Below are 20,854 nucleotides of genomic sequence, written 5' to 3' on the forward strand. Positions count from 1 at the left end.
TACCCCTTCATAATATTCAAATATTATGACCGTTGGGCTGATGAACAGTGAGGGAATCGGTACCCTCAAGGGGGAGTCGGTTCCCTCTGAGTAATCTGTTATTTCTCGGAGCCAAACCATGCAGGGGAAATCTGTACCCGGGGAATCGATACCCCTGGGGGGAATCTGTTCCCGGGGAATCGATACCCCCTGGGGGGAATCTGTTCCCCCCGTACAATCTGATTTTTCTTGAAACCCTTTAAAAAGAAAATATTTTTGGCTCGATTAAGGCTCGATATACTTTGTAAAATTGTTTTAAAATAGTTTAACTATAAAACACAATTTTACACTTTAGTAAGGATTAAAATGAACTTTGAAAGACTTGGAGTAATATTTTGATATTCGAATAATTACATCGAATATACTTAGAAAATCTTTTGTAAAATCTTAAAATTCATTTAACTTAATTTATTATATCGAAACATCAAAATATTTTCAACAACAACCCTCTCATTATCCCATTAACACATCCCTCTCTCTCCCTCCATAATTAATATTCATTCATCATGACTATGATTTGTGTGATAACAATGATTGCTTTGAACCTTAACAAAATTCCAAAATTAACATAGGGGCTACACAGAGACAGGCCTAGAGAGATAAAAACTTTTGTTATAATTATGGACCCCAAAATGAATTGACTCATTCCTTCCACAAATTGAAATTAAATGTTGTAATATGGACTTGACTTGTTTGGTATGTAAAATTGGGTTGAATTTAGTGGATCACTCATTTAAATAATTCTAAGAGTATTAGAAATTTTGATATAAATTAAAATTTATCGTACTCATCATGTGGGTATAATTATAATGAATAACTAATATATGTAAATTAGAATATATTATAAACTAGTCCATAGCTTCAATGTCTTAATGGTTAAGTGACAATTATATGTATTCATTTAAGTTCAAACTTTCTCTCTTTTTAATTATAAAAAATATAAAATATAAATTACGTTTAGTGAGATTCAAACTTGAATACTAAACCTCAAACTTTATCGATAAATCGCTCTAAACATTAAAAAATTGTTTCTAGGTTTTAAATTCAGATTTAAAATTTTAGTTTTATTTTATTTTACAGATGTGATTTCAATATAAAATTAAAATAAATTTAAAGTTTTAGGTTTAGGTTTAGGTTTTGAATAAATGCCTCAAATTTTAACAAATGATAATAGGCCCAGAATATATAATAGAAAAAAGGCTCAATTACATTTGGGCTATCGCACTTCAATTTCAATTTTCTTTTCACAATTCATTACCATTCCAAGAATTTAATATTATAGGTCTTCTGATATTTTCGAGTGAGATGAGCATCCAAACATTGAGAGTCAGGGCTTTACGGTTTTTGTTAATTATGTTAGTAAGAGGATTCGTGTTTCTTCTTTAAAGGAAGTGTTTCAGGCTTATGGGAATGTGTTGGATGTGTTCATTGAGTATAAGAGTATGAAAAGAAAATCTGTGGGTTTCACTTTTGCTTTTGTAAGGTTCAGAAATAGATTCGAAGCAAACCTGGCGGTTAGGAGAGCGGATGGTAAGATTGTTGACAAAAAGGTTTGGAAGCCAGCTTTTAGGGAGGCTAGGTCGTTCAAAGAGATTGAGGGTGGTGTGCTACCAGAAGGTGGGAAGCCAGCTCTGAAGTCTGTTGGCCAGCAGGTTGGGTATCATAATGGTTCTGCTGCAGTGGTTCATGTATTGGTTGAAGATGATAGTGTCGCTAGCTCTTCATCAAACCCTGAGGTGGGTAGCAGGAGTTTTCTAATCCCTAAGAATGAGCTTTCATGGAGGTATAAGTGTTTGGTTGGCAAAGTTAAGAACAGGTTTAATGTTATTATAATTCAATCAGCTTTCAGAGCTGAAGGTTTGGATGTGAAGGTGAGCATTTGGCATGACTTGTTCATGATCTTCCAATTCAAGACTGTTAACGACCGTCAGGCTTGTTCGCTGAAAAGAGATGATTGGATTCGTCTCTGGTTTGATGAGTTGGAGTTGTTGGAGGGTTATGAAAATAAGCTTAAAAAAAAAGTATGGGTCTCTTTGAAAGATGTTCCTTTTGCTATTTGGAGTGTGAAGCTTTTCAATGATATTGGATGCTTGTGGGGAAGAATTGTCATGTTAGATAAAGATAATTCCGAGAGAGATAGATTTGACGTTGCTAGAATATTGTTGGAAGTTCAGTCCGAAGCATCTATACCAGATAAAATCTCCATTATCTTTAATGGTCGTTTATTCACCATTAAAGTCCAAACTGAAGTTTTGGAGGAGGATAGGGTTGTTTTTTTATGGAGCCTTGGTGGATGGTGAAGTTTCGTGTACGGTAGTTGAAGAAGGAACAAACTTTCCATCCTTCGAGGTAGTGGGTGCGGCAGGTAGTGATCTCGAGGGGGGAAATGTCGAGCAGGAACAGGGAGTGTTGGTGTGTCAGACGCATGATTCTGTCGAAGGTTTTTTGGAAGCTGGGTGGGAGCATGCATATATTCTCGAGGTTTGTAGGGGTGCATCTGTAGCTGGGCTTCACGAAGCTACTTCTTCTTATTATTATGGGCTTGGTGAGCAGCCTGTGTTGGATGTAAGTGTTGGGCAAGTTGGTATTAATAGGGATCCGGTTGCTGCTAGGGCGACCCAATCCTTCACCTTCAGCTCAAGGATCTTTGAAGAGCCCTTTGTTGAGGTGTCTTCTCCCCAGGTTTTGGATGAGGTTCACTCGGTTGTTGTTTGTGGTATCAGCTCTGGGATTTCTCACATGGGGATTAAAATCCACCGTCTTCGGGTGTTGATAGTTTTTCAAAGTCAAGCTTGCTGGGAGCGAGTCTGTTTAGCCTTAAACTGTCGTCGAGACTTAAATATGGGAAGAGGAAAAAACTTGCTCTTAATGGTAGGAGACTCTAGTGGTTGTTGTTTGTATGGGGGTGGAGTTTGCTGGGCTGTAAAGCGTTTCGTTTCAAAGGTTGGGAGCTATTGTGGAATCTGGTTAGTGTTGACTTTGATTTCGTGTTCTATCTGCTCGTGAAGATGCAGTTTGGGGTCAGGAAGTTCTACCTTTGACCACTACTGATTCCAGTAGTGATCGTTTTTGTGTGCATACGGAAGCTTCATTTGTGGGGTGTTTATTTCTATTTCTGGTGTTGTGCTTTGTAGGCTTGGGTTAGCTGGATAGTCTTGAATTGCTATTGTTCTCTGGATTATGCTTCTGTTCTTGGTCGTGTTTTTAGAGCTTCAAGTCCTTCCTTATACATTGGATCTGTTTCAGCAAGTGTGTTTCGCTTTGTTTCAATGCTTGGAGTCGTTCAAGATCTGGTTGCTGTCAATATTTAGTTAGAGGTGTTGGTTCTTTTCGTTGGTTTTGTTGTATGTGTTTATTTCCCTATTTAGTTTCTTTTTATGGTTTGTCTGGGATGGCTTTGTTGGTTTGTTAGGGGGATTGTTGTAGGACTGGGGAATGTATTGTGTGTTGTAAGTCTTTGTGTTTTTAGATCCTTAAGGCTCACACTCTTTTTTCTCTATTTAAGATTAACGAGATTTTTTAACGAAATTTTTGAGATGGTGTGCTTTATAATCTTTTTCAATACAAAGTAATATTTTACAAAAAAAAAAGAATTTAATATTATATTAAATTTCATCACATTTACGATGAAAAAATATATTATAATATTTTTAATATAGAATTTATTTTCCTTTGCATCGTGAATATGATAATAATCCGTTATTAATGAAAAAAATATAATCTAAATTAAAATGATGAACTTTTTTTGGTTAATATAGAAAGAGAAAGACTAGTTGTTTTGTAAATATAATTGAAGTAGCATCCTCAATAAAATTGAATTGAATAGTTGGTCATCAATGGTTGCCGTGAAAGGAAAAATAACCCAAAATGATGAATAGTTGAGTTTAATTTAACAACAGAAAGTCAGCTTCTAGACAATTTGACTGACCACGAAAAAGAGTCATTTAGCATAGATTATTTCTAACGCTTGAATTGAATATTTTATTTGTACAGCTATCTTAGATTATAAAAACGTATGCTCTTATCAACCTATACAAAGCTCGGCTTCACCAACCACACACACATATATGAATGATTGTGTTACCTACTATAAAATTTTTAATTTAAATTTATTGAGTGGTTAGAGTGGTAAAAAAGAGTATTATTTTTTTTAATATTTCGAATTTGAGTAATTATGTCTGTAAGATAAGTGTCATCAATGATTAAAAATAATAATAAATGTATGCTATCTTATAATCGATGGCTAGTAATCTATTAAAATTTGGAGTAAAATTGGTGAATGATTAGTTTGGTATAACGAGTTTTCATATCACTTGACTGCTTGCTTGCGAACTATTTTATTTGCTTGAAAGCTCAGTATAGTTTTATTCTTTTTAATCATCAAGATATATGCCAAATAAAGAGAGTTCCTCACATTTCACTTTCAGTTTCCCTGCATCTTTTTATTCTCATGGCTATGATCTCTTCTATAATAAAAAAACATGGTAAATTATGTATTTAGTCATCTAATTATTTTCGTGACTTTATTTAGATCACTCAACTATTTTATTTATAAAAAAATTAACATGACGTTTCATTTTAGTCACCCGTCATTAAAAAACTAGCAGAAATATTGGCACGATAATTTTTTTATTCTTTAATGATAACATGGTATTACCTTATACTTATAAGTCATCATCACCGTTAATTTTTTAACAATAGGTGATCAAAATAAAACCAAAATGTAACGTTAGATATGATTTTAAAAAAATAGGTGGATGACGAAAAGAAATCACAAAAGTAATTGGAAGACTAAATACATAGTTTAACCTAAAAATTAATAACTCATATTAGATACATCTTCAAATTAATATAAATAAAGTAAGATTTTTAAGAGTCGAAATTAAATTATAACTTTTTTATGAGAGTTAAAATATAAGTATATTATTTTATAAACTTATAACATTATAATTTTTAAGACTAAATCAGAATTCTATCGTATCAATGGCCAAAGTGCAATTTATCTTGTATTAACTTAAAATTTAATATAATCTTGAGGGGACTTGTTTACAATTTTACCAATTTAGTGGCAGGGCTACGTCACTAAACAGTAATACACAGCCTAACTGCTTAACTTATTTAATATGCTACAAACTCGCTCTGATCACCTCATCAATAACTGAATTTAAGTAGTCGGCAGCCATTGGATGATTACTTTAATTTTTTTCACTTTCGGTTTTCAAAGTTTTTCCCAATTTATACGGATTAATCTGAATCACGGACATGATTTTAATGGGTGAAATTTTTAATAAAATTTTTTTATATACATAATAACTCAAACTCGAATATATAAATATACACTTAATTATACTTAAATATACCAAACGCAAATACCTAACATCAAGCACGTTTACAATGTTTTTAATGTGTGAAAACAATAAATATTTGTTTTCTTTCTTAAATGTGTCTTGAATACATTATTATTTGTTCTCTCAATAATATCATTTTTAATATTCAATTTTAAATTATTTATTTAAGAGTATAATATATATAATCATTATATCCGATGCTTATTTTGATACTACTCTTGTATAAAAATCACAAATGAATTATCCCTTAAACCCTCTAACTTTTGAAAAACAGTTAATAAAGTCCCTAAATTTATTTGTACTTAATGTGGCTCTTAAATTAAGAAAAAAAAATTAATATAGCCTTTTGATCAATAGAAAGTAACATCGATTGTTACAGTATCGATGTGACAATTTACAGTGAATGATGATATGACAAAATGACTTAATTGATTCTTTTAAAAAGTTATGGATCTTATTTAATTTGTTAGTAATAAATTAAAAATTAAGAAATTATTTAAATATAAAATGTACAAAATTATTAAAATATTTAAAAATAAATAAATATAAAAATACTTAAAAATTAAATTATTAAAAACTTTTATTTTTTTTAAAAAATAAAATATCGTAAGCTATAAAATATGATAAATTATAAATTATTAAAAAATATTTTTTTTGAATACTTTACTAAAAAATCTTTGATTGTCTCTCATCGGCGTCAATCTATTGTTATTTATTGAAAAAAAAAATTTGATAGAATCCACTAATTTTATTAAAAATAGAAAATATTCAAATTACAATAAAGGTTTACGACCACAACTATAAACTAAACATATAATAAGAATATTTTCCTAAACACAAGAAAACTAGTCACTTAAGATCACACAATGACCATAAAAGAAAATGTTAAAAAATATAACCAAATAAACTCGAACAAGATATAAATACAAATAGATATGACTGCATCGGCAAATGAACAACAAAAGAGAATAAAACTATTAAAAAACCACCAACATACCGTAAATTAGAATCGAGCGATGTGAAAATACTATCCACGAATACAAATTGCATATTCAAATTCATTCCGAGGGTCTAAAGCGGGGAAGATCACTATGATAGCAAATTAGCACAATCTTTATCAGTCATTGCGATGTCAAATCCAACCCTGAAAAAAATTAAACGAAAACAACGACCAAATAACTGAAAACGTGCCATAGAGACAAAGAAAAATGTTACATAAAGGTAGAAGAATACATGCCAAAAAGGTATAATTATTGAGAATAAAAAACAAGATAAAACAAACATATGCTATAATAAAGCAAAGGAAAATATTAAATACCAGTCGCCGACAATCAGTACTAAGACTAATATTGCCGCCGACGATCACAAAGTTGAAGAAGAAAAGAGACTAGTGGCTACTGTAGAAAAAGAGAGAAAAATATAACAAACCCTAGTTTTATTATTGTTATTTGATAAGTTAAACATTAAGTTGAAAATATAATAATATTTTTTTATATTTTTATTTTTAATATTCTTTGAACATAAAGTCAAAATAATAATTAAGAAACTCAGAAGCTAGGTTATTGCACTTTATATACTAGTTTATTATACAATGTGACATGAATTGAGAATAGTCCTTCAAATTGTCTGAAATGTGATTAGATGTGTGTATAATTACTCCAAATGACTTGCAATCTTCTCTGACTATGTTTGAATGCAAAATGCTTAAGTTTCAATTAATCTGTAAAGAATACTTTATGTAAGTGTTGATAATATGAATGTAAGATAATGAAATCATATTTAATATGCATGCATGTATGAGATAAAAGTGTGAGATATGTGGAGTGACAACTGATATATAGATGAAATTAATAGAATGCTAGCTTTATAAATTCAACTATATGAATATGCTTAATTTGCCTCTGGACCTATATGTTACATGTATAATATATAATAGGTTGATAGTGCAATCATATGATGTGACTGAAATATGAATTATATACTAAAATGACAATATGCATATGTTTGACATGCTTATATGCTTAAATGAATGAAATGAGGTTAAGTCATAAATAGGAAAAAAAATTAAAGTAATTTGGTCACAAAAGTGATTGAATATGCTTGCCTTTCTTTATGTCATAAATGGTGTGAGTAGAGGTGAATGAACAGAATGTTTGACAAAATGTTCACGAATCATTAATATAATGTTCGTTTATTAATATAATGTTCATTAAATAAACTAGTATATATGAAAAAAATTTATATGTTCATTTAATAAATGAACAAGCACGAACATAGGTGTGTCGGTTTGTTTATGTTTACGTATAAGATCGTTTATTGGCTTGTTTATCGATTTGTTTATTGACTCATTTATAAAATTGTTTACTCGATTCTGTTTTTTCTTTTTCTTTTTTTATTACGTTTTAAATATTGATGAATGTGTGGACTAAGGTGAACTTTGGAGCTCAAACTGTAAAGCATAAGGAACTTAAGGATTAGTGGTGTAATTTCATCATTTTATTTGACTTACAAATAAAAGGATTAAAAGAGAGTGTTGGTTGTTTGAATATTAAATGAACATTTAACATGCATGTTTGTGAACTTTTTTTATTAATATGTTTGCGCATTTTGAATGAGCCTGTTCGCAAAACTTAAATAAACATGTTTGTGAACTCTAAACAAATGACCAAGAACATCTTCAAAAATTAAAAAAACGAACATGAACTGAATATGAATACTTTTATAAATAAACAAACGAACATGAATACTTGTTTAAGCTCAGTTCATTTAGACCCCTATGTATATATATGATGACTATATGATAAATTACATTGGCATTCTGCCTAAATGTATCTATAAAGTATTTAAAAATAAAAATAAAAATGATGAAAGTGTTCATATTTTCTAATATTTAATTTTTAATAATTTATCTTTTATAACTTTTGATATTTTTCAACTATTTAGAACTTTTAATAGTGTAGTATTTTAATAATTTAATTTTAATTTTTTATTTTTATTTTTATTTTTATATTTGTTTGTAAAAAAAATCTTATTTTTTCCTTAAAAATAAAATAAGTTCTCAAATTTTTCTAAAAAATCAATTAAGTCTTTATGTCACATCATCATTTATCATGAACTATCACATCAATATCATAGATTACCTTATATACATCTTAGACTATCATATCAACACTGTAAATAATCACATTATTATTGTAATGATAAATATTAGTTTTCGTTTATCAAATGGACAAATTAATTTTTTCCCTCAATTTAAAAGTCACATTGGATATAAAATAACGTTAGGGGCCACATTACTCTTTCTCTCGATCTAAGATTTATATTAGATGCAAAATAAGTTTGTAGATCACATTAATTTAGAAAAAAAAAATAGAGGATTTCATGTACCATTAAATCTAAAGATATTATACTTTAAATAAAAGAATTTAAATTCAATTTTTTATGTATTATAAAACACATTAAATCTAATGATATTGTACTTTAAATAAAAGAATTTAAATTCGATTTTTTATGAATTATAAAACAGATATAAAAAATCAAATCGATTTGAAAAAAATTCACAAATGAAGTATGAAAATTAAAATTATATTAAAAGTAAATAAATGAAAAAGAATGGAATCCATTCTAAAATTCAATGGATGCCATCTTCAATTTCTAAAGGTGGGTCCTCTGAATGTAACAGGTCTTGCATAGATGCCAATGGCCTACTTAATTATATTCGACGCACCATTAATCTTGGAATTTGATTCTTCCAGAATACCACTTATATAGTAATAATTATCAATGCTTAAAGCTTAATTTTGACTTTCATGTTCATCTTTTACAATTATTGAGACTAGTAATATAGTTTTTATAAACTTTTTAATGTTAAATATTAGTAACTCTCTAGTTAAAGTTAAAGAGTAGACCAATGGTAAAATATTATATTATAATGACTAGAATAAATCCGATAAAAATTATAAAATCAATAACTTTAAGCACGTCCAAATACAAATGTAATCTTACTTAATTAAGGGCGAGTATTTGATAAAGTTGGATAAAAAATCAAATTAGTTGAGTTTATAAGTATATTTTATCATTCAAATTATATTAAATAATTTCGAATCGAATTGAGTCAAGTCAAATCAAATATATTTGTTTGAGGTTCTGTTCAAATTTAAATGTAATTGCTTATAATGGTTGTAATATATATATATATATATATATATATATATATATATATATATATATATATCTTTTTTACATGTGCAAGTAAAATTTGTAATTTATTTAATAATAAAATATCATATAAAATTATATGATATATTTGTAATGTTATTTTTTAAAGAAGAGATTTTGAGGCTAAAATGATTGATGAGAGACTATAAAGGAGTCAAGAAATTGATGAAATAAATGAATTTGTAAAGAGTTATACTTGGAGGTTCAAATTGAGTAAAATATAAAATTGAGAGATTAAATTAAAAATGAAAAAGGAGAAATGAAATTACACATGTATTTTAGGATAGTTGAAGGGCACTTGGTTTAAACTTGATCAAAATAGACTTAAGACAAATGAGAAATTGAAAGGAAAAAAATTAGGGACACAAATCGCAAAATAAATAAATAAATTACTCAGTTAGAGACCAAAATAACATGGTTTTAATTTTTATTTTTTTTAACTTTAAAAATTTGAACTCAATTCGAATTTAATTTGCGAATCAAAAATTCAACTCGACTTAAATAATTCAAAATTCAAATTAAAATTTTAAATCGAAACAAGTTTTCCTATTCTATAATTTTATTTTTACAAGTTTAAATTATTATTATTATTATTATTATTATTTGAAAAGTTCGCCTTGCTAGACAGGTAATGAATTTTTAAAGCTTTTATTGAACCCAAGACGAAGGTCAATTAGATGTGTAATGACTAAATTGTCATACGAGGATAATAAAATATCAAGGTTGGTTCTTTTACATCGAGCTTTGAGTATACTTCTAGGATTATCAAATTCTCAATTAATATATTAAATAATTATCAATTTTACTGTGTAATTATGATTAGAACGTCAAACTTGTTTAAATTTTTAATGAAAATAGAAAAATAAAATAAAGAGTGAAAATGAAACGCAAATTTAGTCTTATTTTTAAAATTGTCATTTCCGCGTCCCACATGGTGAGAAAAGTCTGCATTTTCCATTGTGAAGCTTCCATGATCATCAAACAAGCGACTCAAAAGCACCACCATTCCATTGTGGCTGCCACCAATGAACCACCGTAGAACTTACACTCTTCATATTTAAACCCCCACCACACCCTTTCTTTCTTCTCACTCTCACAAATGCTCCTTCCCTCACCATGTCGTACACCACCCACCATGGAATCTTCTCTCTTTCCTTCTTACTCCTCCTTCTCCTCCTCTCTCCGCCGCCTTCCGCCGCTCAGTTCAACCAAAACGAAGAGCGTTACTCCTACGCCCGTTTCAGCCCTTCCCTGGCAATAATCATCGTCGTTCTCATCGCGGCCTTGTTCTTCGTCGGGATGTTCGCTATTTACATCCACAACTGTTCCGACGCCAGTGGCACCAGACGCGGCGTCCGCCCCGGCAACGGAGGAACCGGACGTTCGATGCGCGGGCACGGGCTCGAAGCGTCGGTGATCGAGACGTTCCCCATCATGGTTTACTCCGAGGTTAAGGATCATAAGATCGGAAAAGGAGCGTTGGAGTGTGCCGTTTGTTTGAACGAATTCGAAGACGACGAAACGCTGCGTTTAATTCCCAAATGCGACCATGTTTTCCACCCTGAATGCATCGACGCCTGGTTGGCTTCTCATACTACCTGCCCCGTTTGTAGAGCTAATCTCATTCCTGAACCCAGTGATCCCGTGAGTCAACTCACCGCGTCGAACAACGCCGTCGCTGAGTTGGACCTCGAGGCTCAGAACGGCGGCGGCAACTCGGAACCGGGAGAGGAAAGGAGGCTAAATAATAACGATGATAATACAGAGGCAGAGGTTGAAGTAAATGACTCAAACGCAACTTTAAATAGAAACCGTACACGTGGCTCAAGATCAGACCCTCCACGTAAACTTTCTTTCCTACGATCTTACTCGACCGGACATTCTTTGGTACAACCGGGTGAGAACACTGACCGGTTCACTTTACGATTACCGGTCGATGTTCGGAAGCAATTGATGAACCGTAAGTTGAACCGGGCTACAAGCTTGGTGTTGCCTAGGGAAAGGAGTTCACGTCGAGGATATCGAACATCCGAAGACGGAGGGAGTAGTCGAGGGAAGCTGGACCGTGGAGCTAAGTCGGACCGATGGGTGTTAAGTAATAAACCGCCATTTTTCAGTCGAGCATCCTCCATGAAATCACCGAAGGTGGCCGCTCATGACGGTGAAGGAACCTCAAGTTTGCCGGTTGGACCCGTGCCTGACTCAAGCCGTCCTCCGGTTTGAAGGTTTAACGTTTCTTAATAGTTAATAAACATATTATATTCGACTTGAAATCCACAACGACCTTTGTGTAGATATGTACATTTCTATACAATGTTTTATTTATTTTTAATAAAAATTTGGTTAATTTATTGATTATCTATATACAATGTTTTCTTTATTTTTACTTAATTTTTGGGTTATTGATTTGACAAGATTGGGATAAGATAAAAAGAGGTATGGATGTAATTGAAATACCTTGTAAGTTGGTGGACTTTAAACAATAATTCTAACTTGTAATGCTAAGACTTTACAGAAAGCTGCAACTTTAGACAAAAGCCACTGCCTTTGTAACCGAACAAATAATTGGGCGTTTTTCCGGAAATATCACCCTAATTCTATATATTTTCTTGTCAGACACCGTTCAGATTATATTTTCTGATCTAACACCCTTTGCAGGAAGACATGTCTCTGCACCGCACCTTACAAAATGTGTAAAAAACTCGAATATTAATTTTGTAAATATTTTTAAATGGGTGTCAAATATGTAATTAAGTTCTATTATGGTGACATTTGTGTAAAAATGTCAGTATTTTTAATTGGTTGAGTTTATTATTATTTTAGTATGTCACAAGTTTATTTTTTATAATAATAAATATTTTATAATTTAAAAAATTATAAATTTCATACATTTTTAAAAAAATTATTACCTTTTAAAATTAATTGTTTATAAATAGAAAAAAATATTAAAATAAACTTTTAATTACAATTGAGTGATCAAATGAATTATTATTCATTAAATAACTAAGGCCACTCGATACTAAATTCGCTTAATAAAATATAATAATATTCATCCTAGATTTATCATAATTAAATGATAAAATAATAATAAAATTTATACGCATGTAAAACGATATTTATTTTTAGAGATGAGATATATGACAACTGTATTCAAAATACGCCAGTCGTGCTCCTCTGTCCATTCTTAGGAGTTTTTCCCGAAATATCACCTTAACCTTATATATTTTTCTGTCAGACAGCGTTCAGATTATATTTATAAGGAATACTTATTTATAATTTTTATTAATCATTAAATATATATATATATATATATATATATATATATATATCATGTAGACATAGTTTGAAGTAATTATTTATAATTTTATTAAAAATGAATAAACATTATTAATTTTTGTTAAAAAATAAAAATTAATGAATAATAATTCATTTAATCCTTCAATTGTAATTAAAAGTTTATTTTAATATTTTTTTCTATTTATAAACTATTAATTTTAAAAGGCAATAAATTTTTAAAAATATATAAAATTTATAATTTTTTAAATTATAAAATATTTATTATTATAAAAAATAAACTTCTAATACACTAAAATACTAATAAACTCAACCACTACATACACTGCCCACTTCATTAACTTGTGATAAAACTCCAGCTAGTTCACAACCTGGCGTGCCTTGTGTGCGGTGTCTCCACAATTCAAAATATTGACGGTTTTACACAAAAGTCACCATAATATAACTTAATTACGTATTTAGCACCCGTTTAATAATATTTATAAAACTAACACCCGAATTTTGTACACATTTTGTAAGGCGCGGTACAGGGGCGTGCCTTCAACCACGTGGCGTAAAGCGCGGTGTAGGGAAACACCTTCCTGCACAGGGCGTTAGATCAAAAAATATAGTCTGAACAGTGTCTGACAGGAAAATATATAGGGTTAGGGTGATATTTCGAGAAAATGCCAAATAATTGTACCGTAATGTTTTTTTTATGGGGTTGTGCTCGAATTAGTTATGATTAGGGATTATCATTAAATATGACTAGTTTCATTTCGTCTTATAAAATCAAATTATTTTTCATAAAAAATTGAAGTTCTAATTTATTCATATTAAATTTTTTTAAGGGTCAAAATTATGAATTTCTCATTAAACTAAAGGTTTAAAGGACTAAATTTAATTATTGATATAGAGATTAAAATTACTATTTTCTGGCAAGTGAAATGGTTAACAAACCTGGAAGGTGATTGGAGATATGAGAAGGAGGCTCTAGAGAAAACTCCACACCTTAGGACTGTTGGTAGCGTGTCATGGAAGATAAGACTCGGTCCTTTACTCTCTAAGGAACGAATATTTATAGTGCCATGGAAATGTGTCATTTAAGAGCCGTCATGTCTCTGATTCCGACTAGATATTCTAAGGGTACACTGTTCAGACTAAGAAGTCGCAAGTATCGACAAATGGTGGCTGGTGATGTAGCAGAGGTATGTTCACAGGAATATTGGGTGGTTGACATGTGGCTGTTTGCTGAATGCTCTTACTCGAGTTCGAAAGTTCACATGATATTGCATTCACGTCCCTTAAGTTCCATGTTAGAGGTGTGACCGCTATTATGAAAGATCTTAGGAGAAGAGGCTCACTTATATGAGGGTGGCATGGGTAAATAGTAACACTATTCTACCATTAAACCTGCCTCTCCTGGATTCGCCACTACAAGTCTACAACTAGCTACCTTGGCTAACAGCTAACCAGGGCTTTTCATGTGGTTTGAGATGTAAAAGAAACACCATTTAAGTCTTGTTTTTTATTAAACTTGTAGCAAATCTAAATCATGAACCTCGTGGGTCAGACTTTAGTGTTTAGTCATAATCGTCACGGATGGTGCGCATTTAGTATTAATGGAACTGCATAAATATTTAGTCAATGTTCCAAATCCCGCTGGCACCAATGACAGTACAATTGTTGATTCCAAACGGTTTATGGAGAATTCCATTCTTGATTTCAAATTGTTTAGGGAGAATGCCGATGACAATACAATTAGGGACAGACGCAAGATTTTATATTAGGTGTGAATTTATAAAATTTTAAGTATAGGAAAACTTATAAATTTTAAGGGGACGAAAACACATTTTCAATAAAAATATATAAAATATATAAGAATTTTAAATTTTAAGGAGAGTGACCGCCCCGTATGTTCCTCTAAGTCCATCCCTGAGTACAAAGTGATTTCAAATCGAGTACAAATATTTTAGGAACACAATATCGATGATTAGGGTTGGACATCTTATATCAATTATCATCTCATCCAATCACTGTTTTATTATTTCTAAGATCTTGTATGGCTTACATACTCTTATCAATCATATTTCTAGCACATAACTTTAAGATTTATTCATATTGTATTTATCATAATATAATCAGTATTATATTAATACATTTATTTAGCATTCATAGAATTTATGCATGTATTCGCTATAATAGTTGTAGATTACATGGAATCCTTGTTACATCAGGTAATATAAATAACAACAATAATAATAAGATATCCAAAATCACTTCGCATCTAGTATAGTGTGCAATATGTTATGATACCTTGAATCACGACGCATTAGATATTATAGACGATATGCTATGTTACCTGGGATAACTACGCATCATGTAACATACGAGGAACTGATATATAAAATCATTACGCATCAGATACCAGAAATCTTGACTATCTGAACAGTCTAACACATACAGACATACCACAAATACAAATAGGTACTCGTAGGCATCCATAATCACATTGCATTAAAGGCTAATCACCATAATACATGTCTCACATTTACAACCATTATTCATAAGCAAGGTTCAAGCCTTTTATCACAATTCATCATACATGTCATTCTCATTTTATAGCTTATCAATTGATAGTACATCATGTAAAATAATATATTAGTCCTTTAGTAGCCGCTGACCCTTGTAGTAGAAGTATTTTGATCATGTTTATCATTTCATGAACTAGGATCCTTTTCTAATCTTGTTCATTCATTTCATGGCGATCTGTGGATATTTGGGTGTAACAGAAGATGTTTCTATTCTTCCAATATAGATACTTAATTAGGGAGTATGGATACTCAATGTTAAAAGTAATGACCAGGAAATACTAAAATACCTCATTATCATATATCACATTTAATTTACAAACTAAGTATTTATATACACTACTGTTGAATAAGCTAAGCAAACTAACTAACCACCATCTAAAAGAATAACACACTCCACTCAACTAGGGACCACATATATTTTAGTATCGATACTTATTCAATGATTTCGATATCAAAGGAGTATCAATACCAAATTGATGGTAACACGTGTCAACAAATTAACTCTCAAATCATGTGATGACACGTGTTATAATCAATTGACATGTGGCATCTCTTTATTGGAGGGATAATTTTTTGAATTAAATTAGAATTAGGACTAAATTGTTAGAACGTGTAAGTATCAAGGACCAAATATATAATTATACCAATTTTATTAACTGTCACCTTAACACTTCCGTCAAATGTTAATAGTAGGTGGCTTGATTGAAACCACTTAAATAGTTATGTGGTTATATTGTCAAAATTGAAGTATAGTGGTCATATCAACACCAACCATATTGTTAAGTGATCATTTGGATAGTTTACCTTTTAATTTATTGTTTTCAATTAAGTCCTTATTTTACCTAATAAAAATGAATATATATATATATATAGGTCGAATTTTGACCTAAAAATCACGTCAGATTTTAGGTTGGGTGAGACGCTCCTAAGCCCGAATCGAGTCAAATGCAAATGGAAATATTTAATTGTCTGATCAAATTCAGATGGACCAAAAACTCAACCTAACCCGACTCATGGTAATCCTACTCTGGGTACTATGTCCGAATTACATGTGAAAATGGTGGAGCAACAATAATGTTAAAAACAAATCTTGAAATGTAAAAACAACCCATTCTACTTCTTCAGTCACCATCCTCACGGATTGTGTTTAGTTCAATGGACATTTTTGTTGTCTATTATAACCAAAACACAGTGTGTTTTTGGTACAGTCCTTTTTGCTGCCTTAGTTCTTGTTGTTTTCAACAGCAAATCATGATGATTTACCGTCACCATTATGTATTCAAACATCAATTATAGGTCTCTATCTTCTGAAATCACCATCGCTCCACTAACCATAACGTTTGTCTCTTACCTATGAGTCAATCAAATAGACATAATGTTGAGGGATAATTTTTTTTTTGAAAATATATAATTAGGACTAAATAGAGAAAATGTGTAAACGTTGAGGGGTAAACGTGTTATTATATCCATATAAAAATGGAGAAAAACATCAACTTATACGGGCAATATGAACGTCTAAAGGGAAAAATCACAGTTACATGCCATGCCATGTATGAACTCATCACTTCACCAGTGGCAATGTTGATTCTTATTATTCTTTTTTCATGCAACCAGAAGAACAGGAAAAAGAGTTATCTAGCTCTGCAATTCCCAAACATATTACTAAGACTTCGGACTGGTGCTTCGACGATTAAATCTAGAGAAACCGGGGGATTTAACCGAACTGAAGTTTTTAACTAAAGGGATCAGTGACTGTACGACGTCAACCATCAAAGGTCGATAATCGGCTTCCGGTTGCACACACATCGCAGCAATAGCAGCCACCTGTAGAACATATAAGGGAAGATATATCACAAGTTAAGCACCAGCCATGGGTGAAGCTGTTCAATTTGATGATATATACTGACAGTAAACGTCACCTGAACTAGATCCTTCTTGGTATACTGTCCTTGTATTGCTGGATCAACCATTTCTTCCACTTTGTCTCTGTTTGTTAATCTTGGAAGTGCCTGTCAAATTATCAGAAGTTGGAACCATAACTTAAAACAATTCTTAGAGGGGGCAAGGAATATACCCATGAAACTAGGACATGTTCTCCGGGAGGCCGCTTGATGTCGACCGGGACTCGACCGGTTAAAAGCTGTAAAAGCACTACTCCGTAGCTGTAGACATCTGATTTTGTGGTGAGCTTGCCTGTTGATGAATATCTGCAAATTTATAGAAAAGAACAAATTCATAAGATTCTGAATTTTGTTCCTAGATAGGCATTTAATGCAAAATCATTCTCCAAATGGTCCAGGGGTATGGAGTTTTTCTCTTCTCCCAAGCAACTTTATTAAATAAGAAAATGACAGCCGCCTAATAAGGACCTTTGGTTGCATATTCACTGGTATGGCACTGATAATATGCATGTGCATGAGACATGATTTGAGGCACTCACTCTGGAGCTATATATCCTGTGGACCGCAGAGTGCGTGTCGAAATCTGACCGTTGATCTTATCCGACCCCATTTTCGCCAATCCGAAATCGGACACCTTGGCTCGCAGGTGTTGGTCTAGTAACACATTGGTGCATTTAAAGTCACGGTGGATAACAGTAGCATGCTCATGGAGGAACTCAAGGGCTCTGGCACAATCAAGGGCTATCCTTAACCGGCTTCCCCAATCCAACAGCTGATATTCGTTGCCAGGATGATGAAGATGCTGTTGCAGGGTACCATTGGGCATGAATTCAAAAATCAGAAGCCTATGATGCTGGTCAGCACAGTAGCCTAATAGCTCCACTAAAAAAGGAGAGTCTAACCGGCTTAGCAGATCCACTTCCATCCTGAAAGAACGCTCCCCTTGTTTTCGGTCACGGTGAAGCTTCTTAATGGCTGCCACAGTTCCATCAACAAGGACCCCTTTATACACGATGCTCGACCCTCCGTTTCCGATCACATTTGCTTCACTGAAGTTATCGGTGGCCAATTCGAGCTCCTTGTAAGTGAAAACTTGCACCCCTCTACATCGACTTATAGCAGGTTTACGCATACTTCCTCCATATAAACAATTCGCCTTCACATCTGCTCCATTTCGCATCTGTTAATGGTGTGCGTTTCAAATTATGCATATTACACGAGTTTCAAAAACGGGTACTTACCTGGACTAGAGTTGAAGTATATGACAGTATGAGCAACGAAGCTGAAACTGGGATTGTGGATGCCACCATTACTTTCTTTGCAACTACCGCTTTTTCGGACAGATTTTAGTCTACGAAGCATTACTATAATCAGAAAGCCGGCGAGAATCAGGAGAAGCGAGACGATTGATACGACAATTACGATGATCGAGTTCAAGGGAAGGATGTTGGTGGTGCTATGTAGATGGCTTCTAGATGTATTAGAATGGAAACGACTATGCATGTGATCATAGCCAAGCTCTGGTGGCATTGAAGTAGCACTACTAGTTTTGCTGCTACTATCATCCATGAAAAGCAAATTAGCAATATATTTGTAAACAAAAAAGAGGGAGTAAAAAGAGTAGAATGAAAGAGAGATAAGAGAGCATTAAAGGTGATGGGAATTGGGTAAGGTTTTTACTGGAGAAAGGGAAGTTTGCCTTCCTCGGAGGTCAGACTAACTGATATGTATGGCCAAAAACCAGCTCTCTCTCTCATCTCATTCTTCCTTGTGATAAAGGTCATCAAACAAGTGTGTTTATGTACTTCATTCGTCCATTCTCTTGTTATTTACTATGGAATTGTCATTGTCAATTGTATCAGACTAGCATCTGAATGTCTTTGGCCACCATTTCACATCGGTTTACTCATTGGATCCCAATCATTTGCTAATAATCGACCTTTAAACAACTTTGCACCCTTGATTACTGTTTCGTAACCCTTAAAAGAATATTGTTGATAGGAACAAAATGGTTTCGTCAGCCATGAACGATTTACTATTTTAATTTGAGTAGAAAGTCGTTGCGGTGAGAGAACAATTGTTGATCAATGTTTTTGTAGGAAAAAACATTGGTCATGGAGGATGGAGAAGAAGAAAGAGAAGGGCCATCGTAAAGGGTATCTGCCCCCTCCTGGTTTGAGTCCAGAGGTTATTAATATTGTACATTAATGCAAGTGACAACCGTAGGATCATTATGATTATTAGTAGATTGATAGACTATGTAAATCTGGTAGTCAGACCTTGGATTTTACACTCAGGGATTATGTGGGTATGTTATTTGAAGGAAGGTTCTTTGGAGGCTCAAGTGGTCGGAGTGGCCGGCCTAGAACTTCTGATTGGCGAGAGCTAGTAGTTTCCGGAGGCATGACATGGATCTATAACAAATATCATATATAGTACTGCCAGCTAGAGGAAAAAAATCATAGATATGAAGTGTTCGATCTCGTTTTAGTTCTAAGTTCATTTTAAGTAGTTTGTTTGTATTGAATTTCTTAGAACATGTTTGGGGTTTGTTGTAGGACTGGGTTTGGGTTTGTGTGATGTTCGGCTTTGTGTTTATTGAATCTTACTACCTCTACCACCTCAAGGCACACTATTTTCCCTCATTTAAGATTAGGGGGATTTTTTAATGAGGTCTTCGAGATGATTTACTTTGTAAACGTTCGTAATACAAAATATCCACTTTCAAAAAAAAAATCTGAAGATGAGTTGGCCCCCAAGAAAGAGAGGCCATGCTGGATTTTGTCACCACCAACCAAATTGTAGTTTGAACATATTAGCAGGAAAATTAACCGAAATGGTCTAACCAGATGAGTCAGGGCTCAACTAAAGCTTCCTTCAAAGGAATCTGAAATGGAAAGCATTGGATATGTCGGGGCACGCAGGAAAATAGGATTAAAACATGGCACACAAGAGCACCAAGCCATAAACAGCAATGGCTGCATAGAATTCAGTGAAACCGTGAAATGAAATATTGCTGAAAACAATCTGCATGCAATTATATGAACTGAAAGTTGAGTAACTATATGACATATGTAGCTGTCTTCAACAGTGTTTTTGCATGTGAGAATGTGACCTTTTACCATTGCCTTTGAATCATGGTTTTTCAGAACCGGACCGGTTAGCGAATCGGTCATACTACCGGTTCACTGGTTCAATCGGTCGAACCGATCTGACCGGTCGGAAGAAACGGAAGACGTCATAATTATTTGAAAAATTAAATAAAAATACCAAAAATATTTAATAAAAAATAATTTTTTATATCACAAGTCATATTCAAAGCAAGTCATAACATTTATAAGTTAAAAACCATAAAATCAAGTGAAACAAAATGATTCAAATTAACTACAACATAATATTTAAGGTAAAACATATTAAATAATAAATATAATTACATAATTATAATTAAAAAATAAATTTAGGGTTAAAAAATCATAACAAA

At 32.3% G+C, this 20,854-nt stretch overlaps 2 protein-coding genes across 3 annotated transcripts; one reads left to right on the plus strand and one right to left on the minus strand.

The window, feature by feature from the left end:
- Window positions 1-10,704: 10,704 nt before the first annotated feature.
- LOC120163282 (E3 ubiquitin-protein ligase ATL6-like) lies at window positions 10,705-11,861 on the plus strand. 2 transcript variants are annotated; one of them, XM_039173256.1, is made up of 2 exons: window positions 10,705-11,786; window positions 11,820-11,861. In XM_039173256.1, the coding sequence occupies exons 1-2, from the start codon at window positions 10,722-10,724 to the stop codon at window positions 11,826-11,828; spliced, it is 1,074 nt and encodes a 357-aa protein (XP_039029187.1). In that variant the 5' UTR covers window positions 10,705-10,721; the 3' UTR covers window positions 11,829-11,861. The 2 variants fall into 2 exon arrangements, with proteins under 2 accessions (XP_039029187.1, XP_039029186.1); XM_039173255.1 differs by having other exon boundaries at window positions 10,706-11,854.
- A 5,110-nt stretch (window positions 11,862-16,971) lies between these two features.
- Window positions 16,972-18,923, minus strand: LOC120163327 (probable serine/threonine-protein kinase PBL7). Its single transcript, XM_039173297.1, has 6 exons — window positions 18,873-18,923; window positions 18,615-18,833; window positions 17,913-18,537; window positions 17,547-17,679; window positions 17,392-17,481; window positions 16,972-17,296 (listed from the first exon to the last, which is right to left on the minus strand). The coding sequence occupies exons 1-6, from the start codon at window positions 18,901-18,903 to the stop codon at window positions 17,135-17,137; spliced, it is 1,260 nt and encodes a 419-aa protein (XP_039029228.1). The 5' UTR covers window positions 18,904-18,923; the 3' UTR covers window positions 16,972-17,134.
- Window positions 18,924-20,854: the final 1,931 nt, after the last annotated feature.

This window comes from Hibiscus syriacus, unplaced genomic scaffold (genome assembly GCF_006381635.1).
Source record: "Hibiscus syriacus cultivar Baekdansim isolate YM2019G1 unplaced genomic scaffold, ASM638163v2 tig00111440_pilon, whole genome shotgun sequence".
In the NCBI taxonomy this organism is placed as follows: Eukaryota; Viridiplantae; Streptophyta; class Magnoliopsida; order Malvales; family Malvaceae; genus Hibiscus; species Hibiscus syriacus.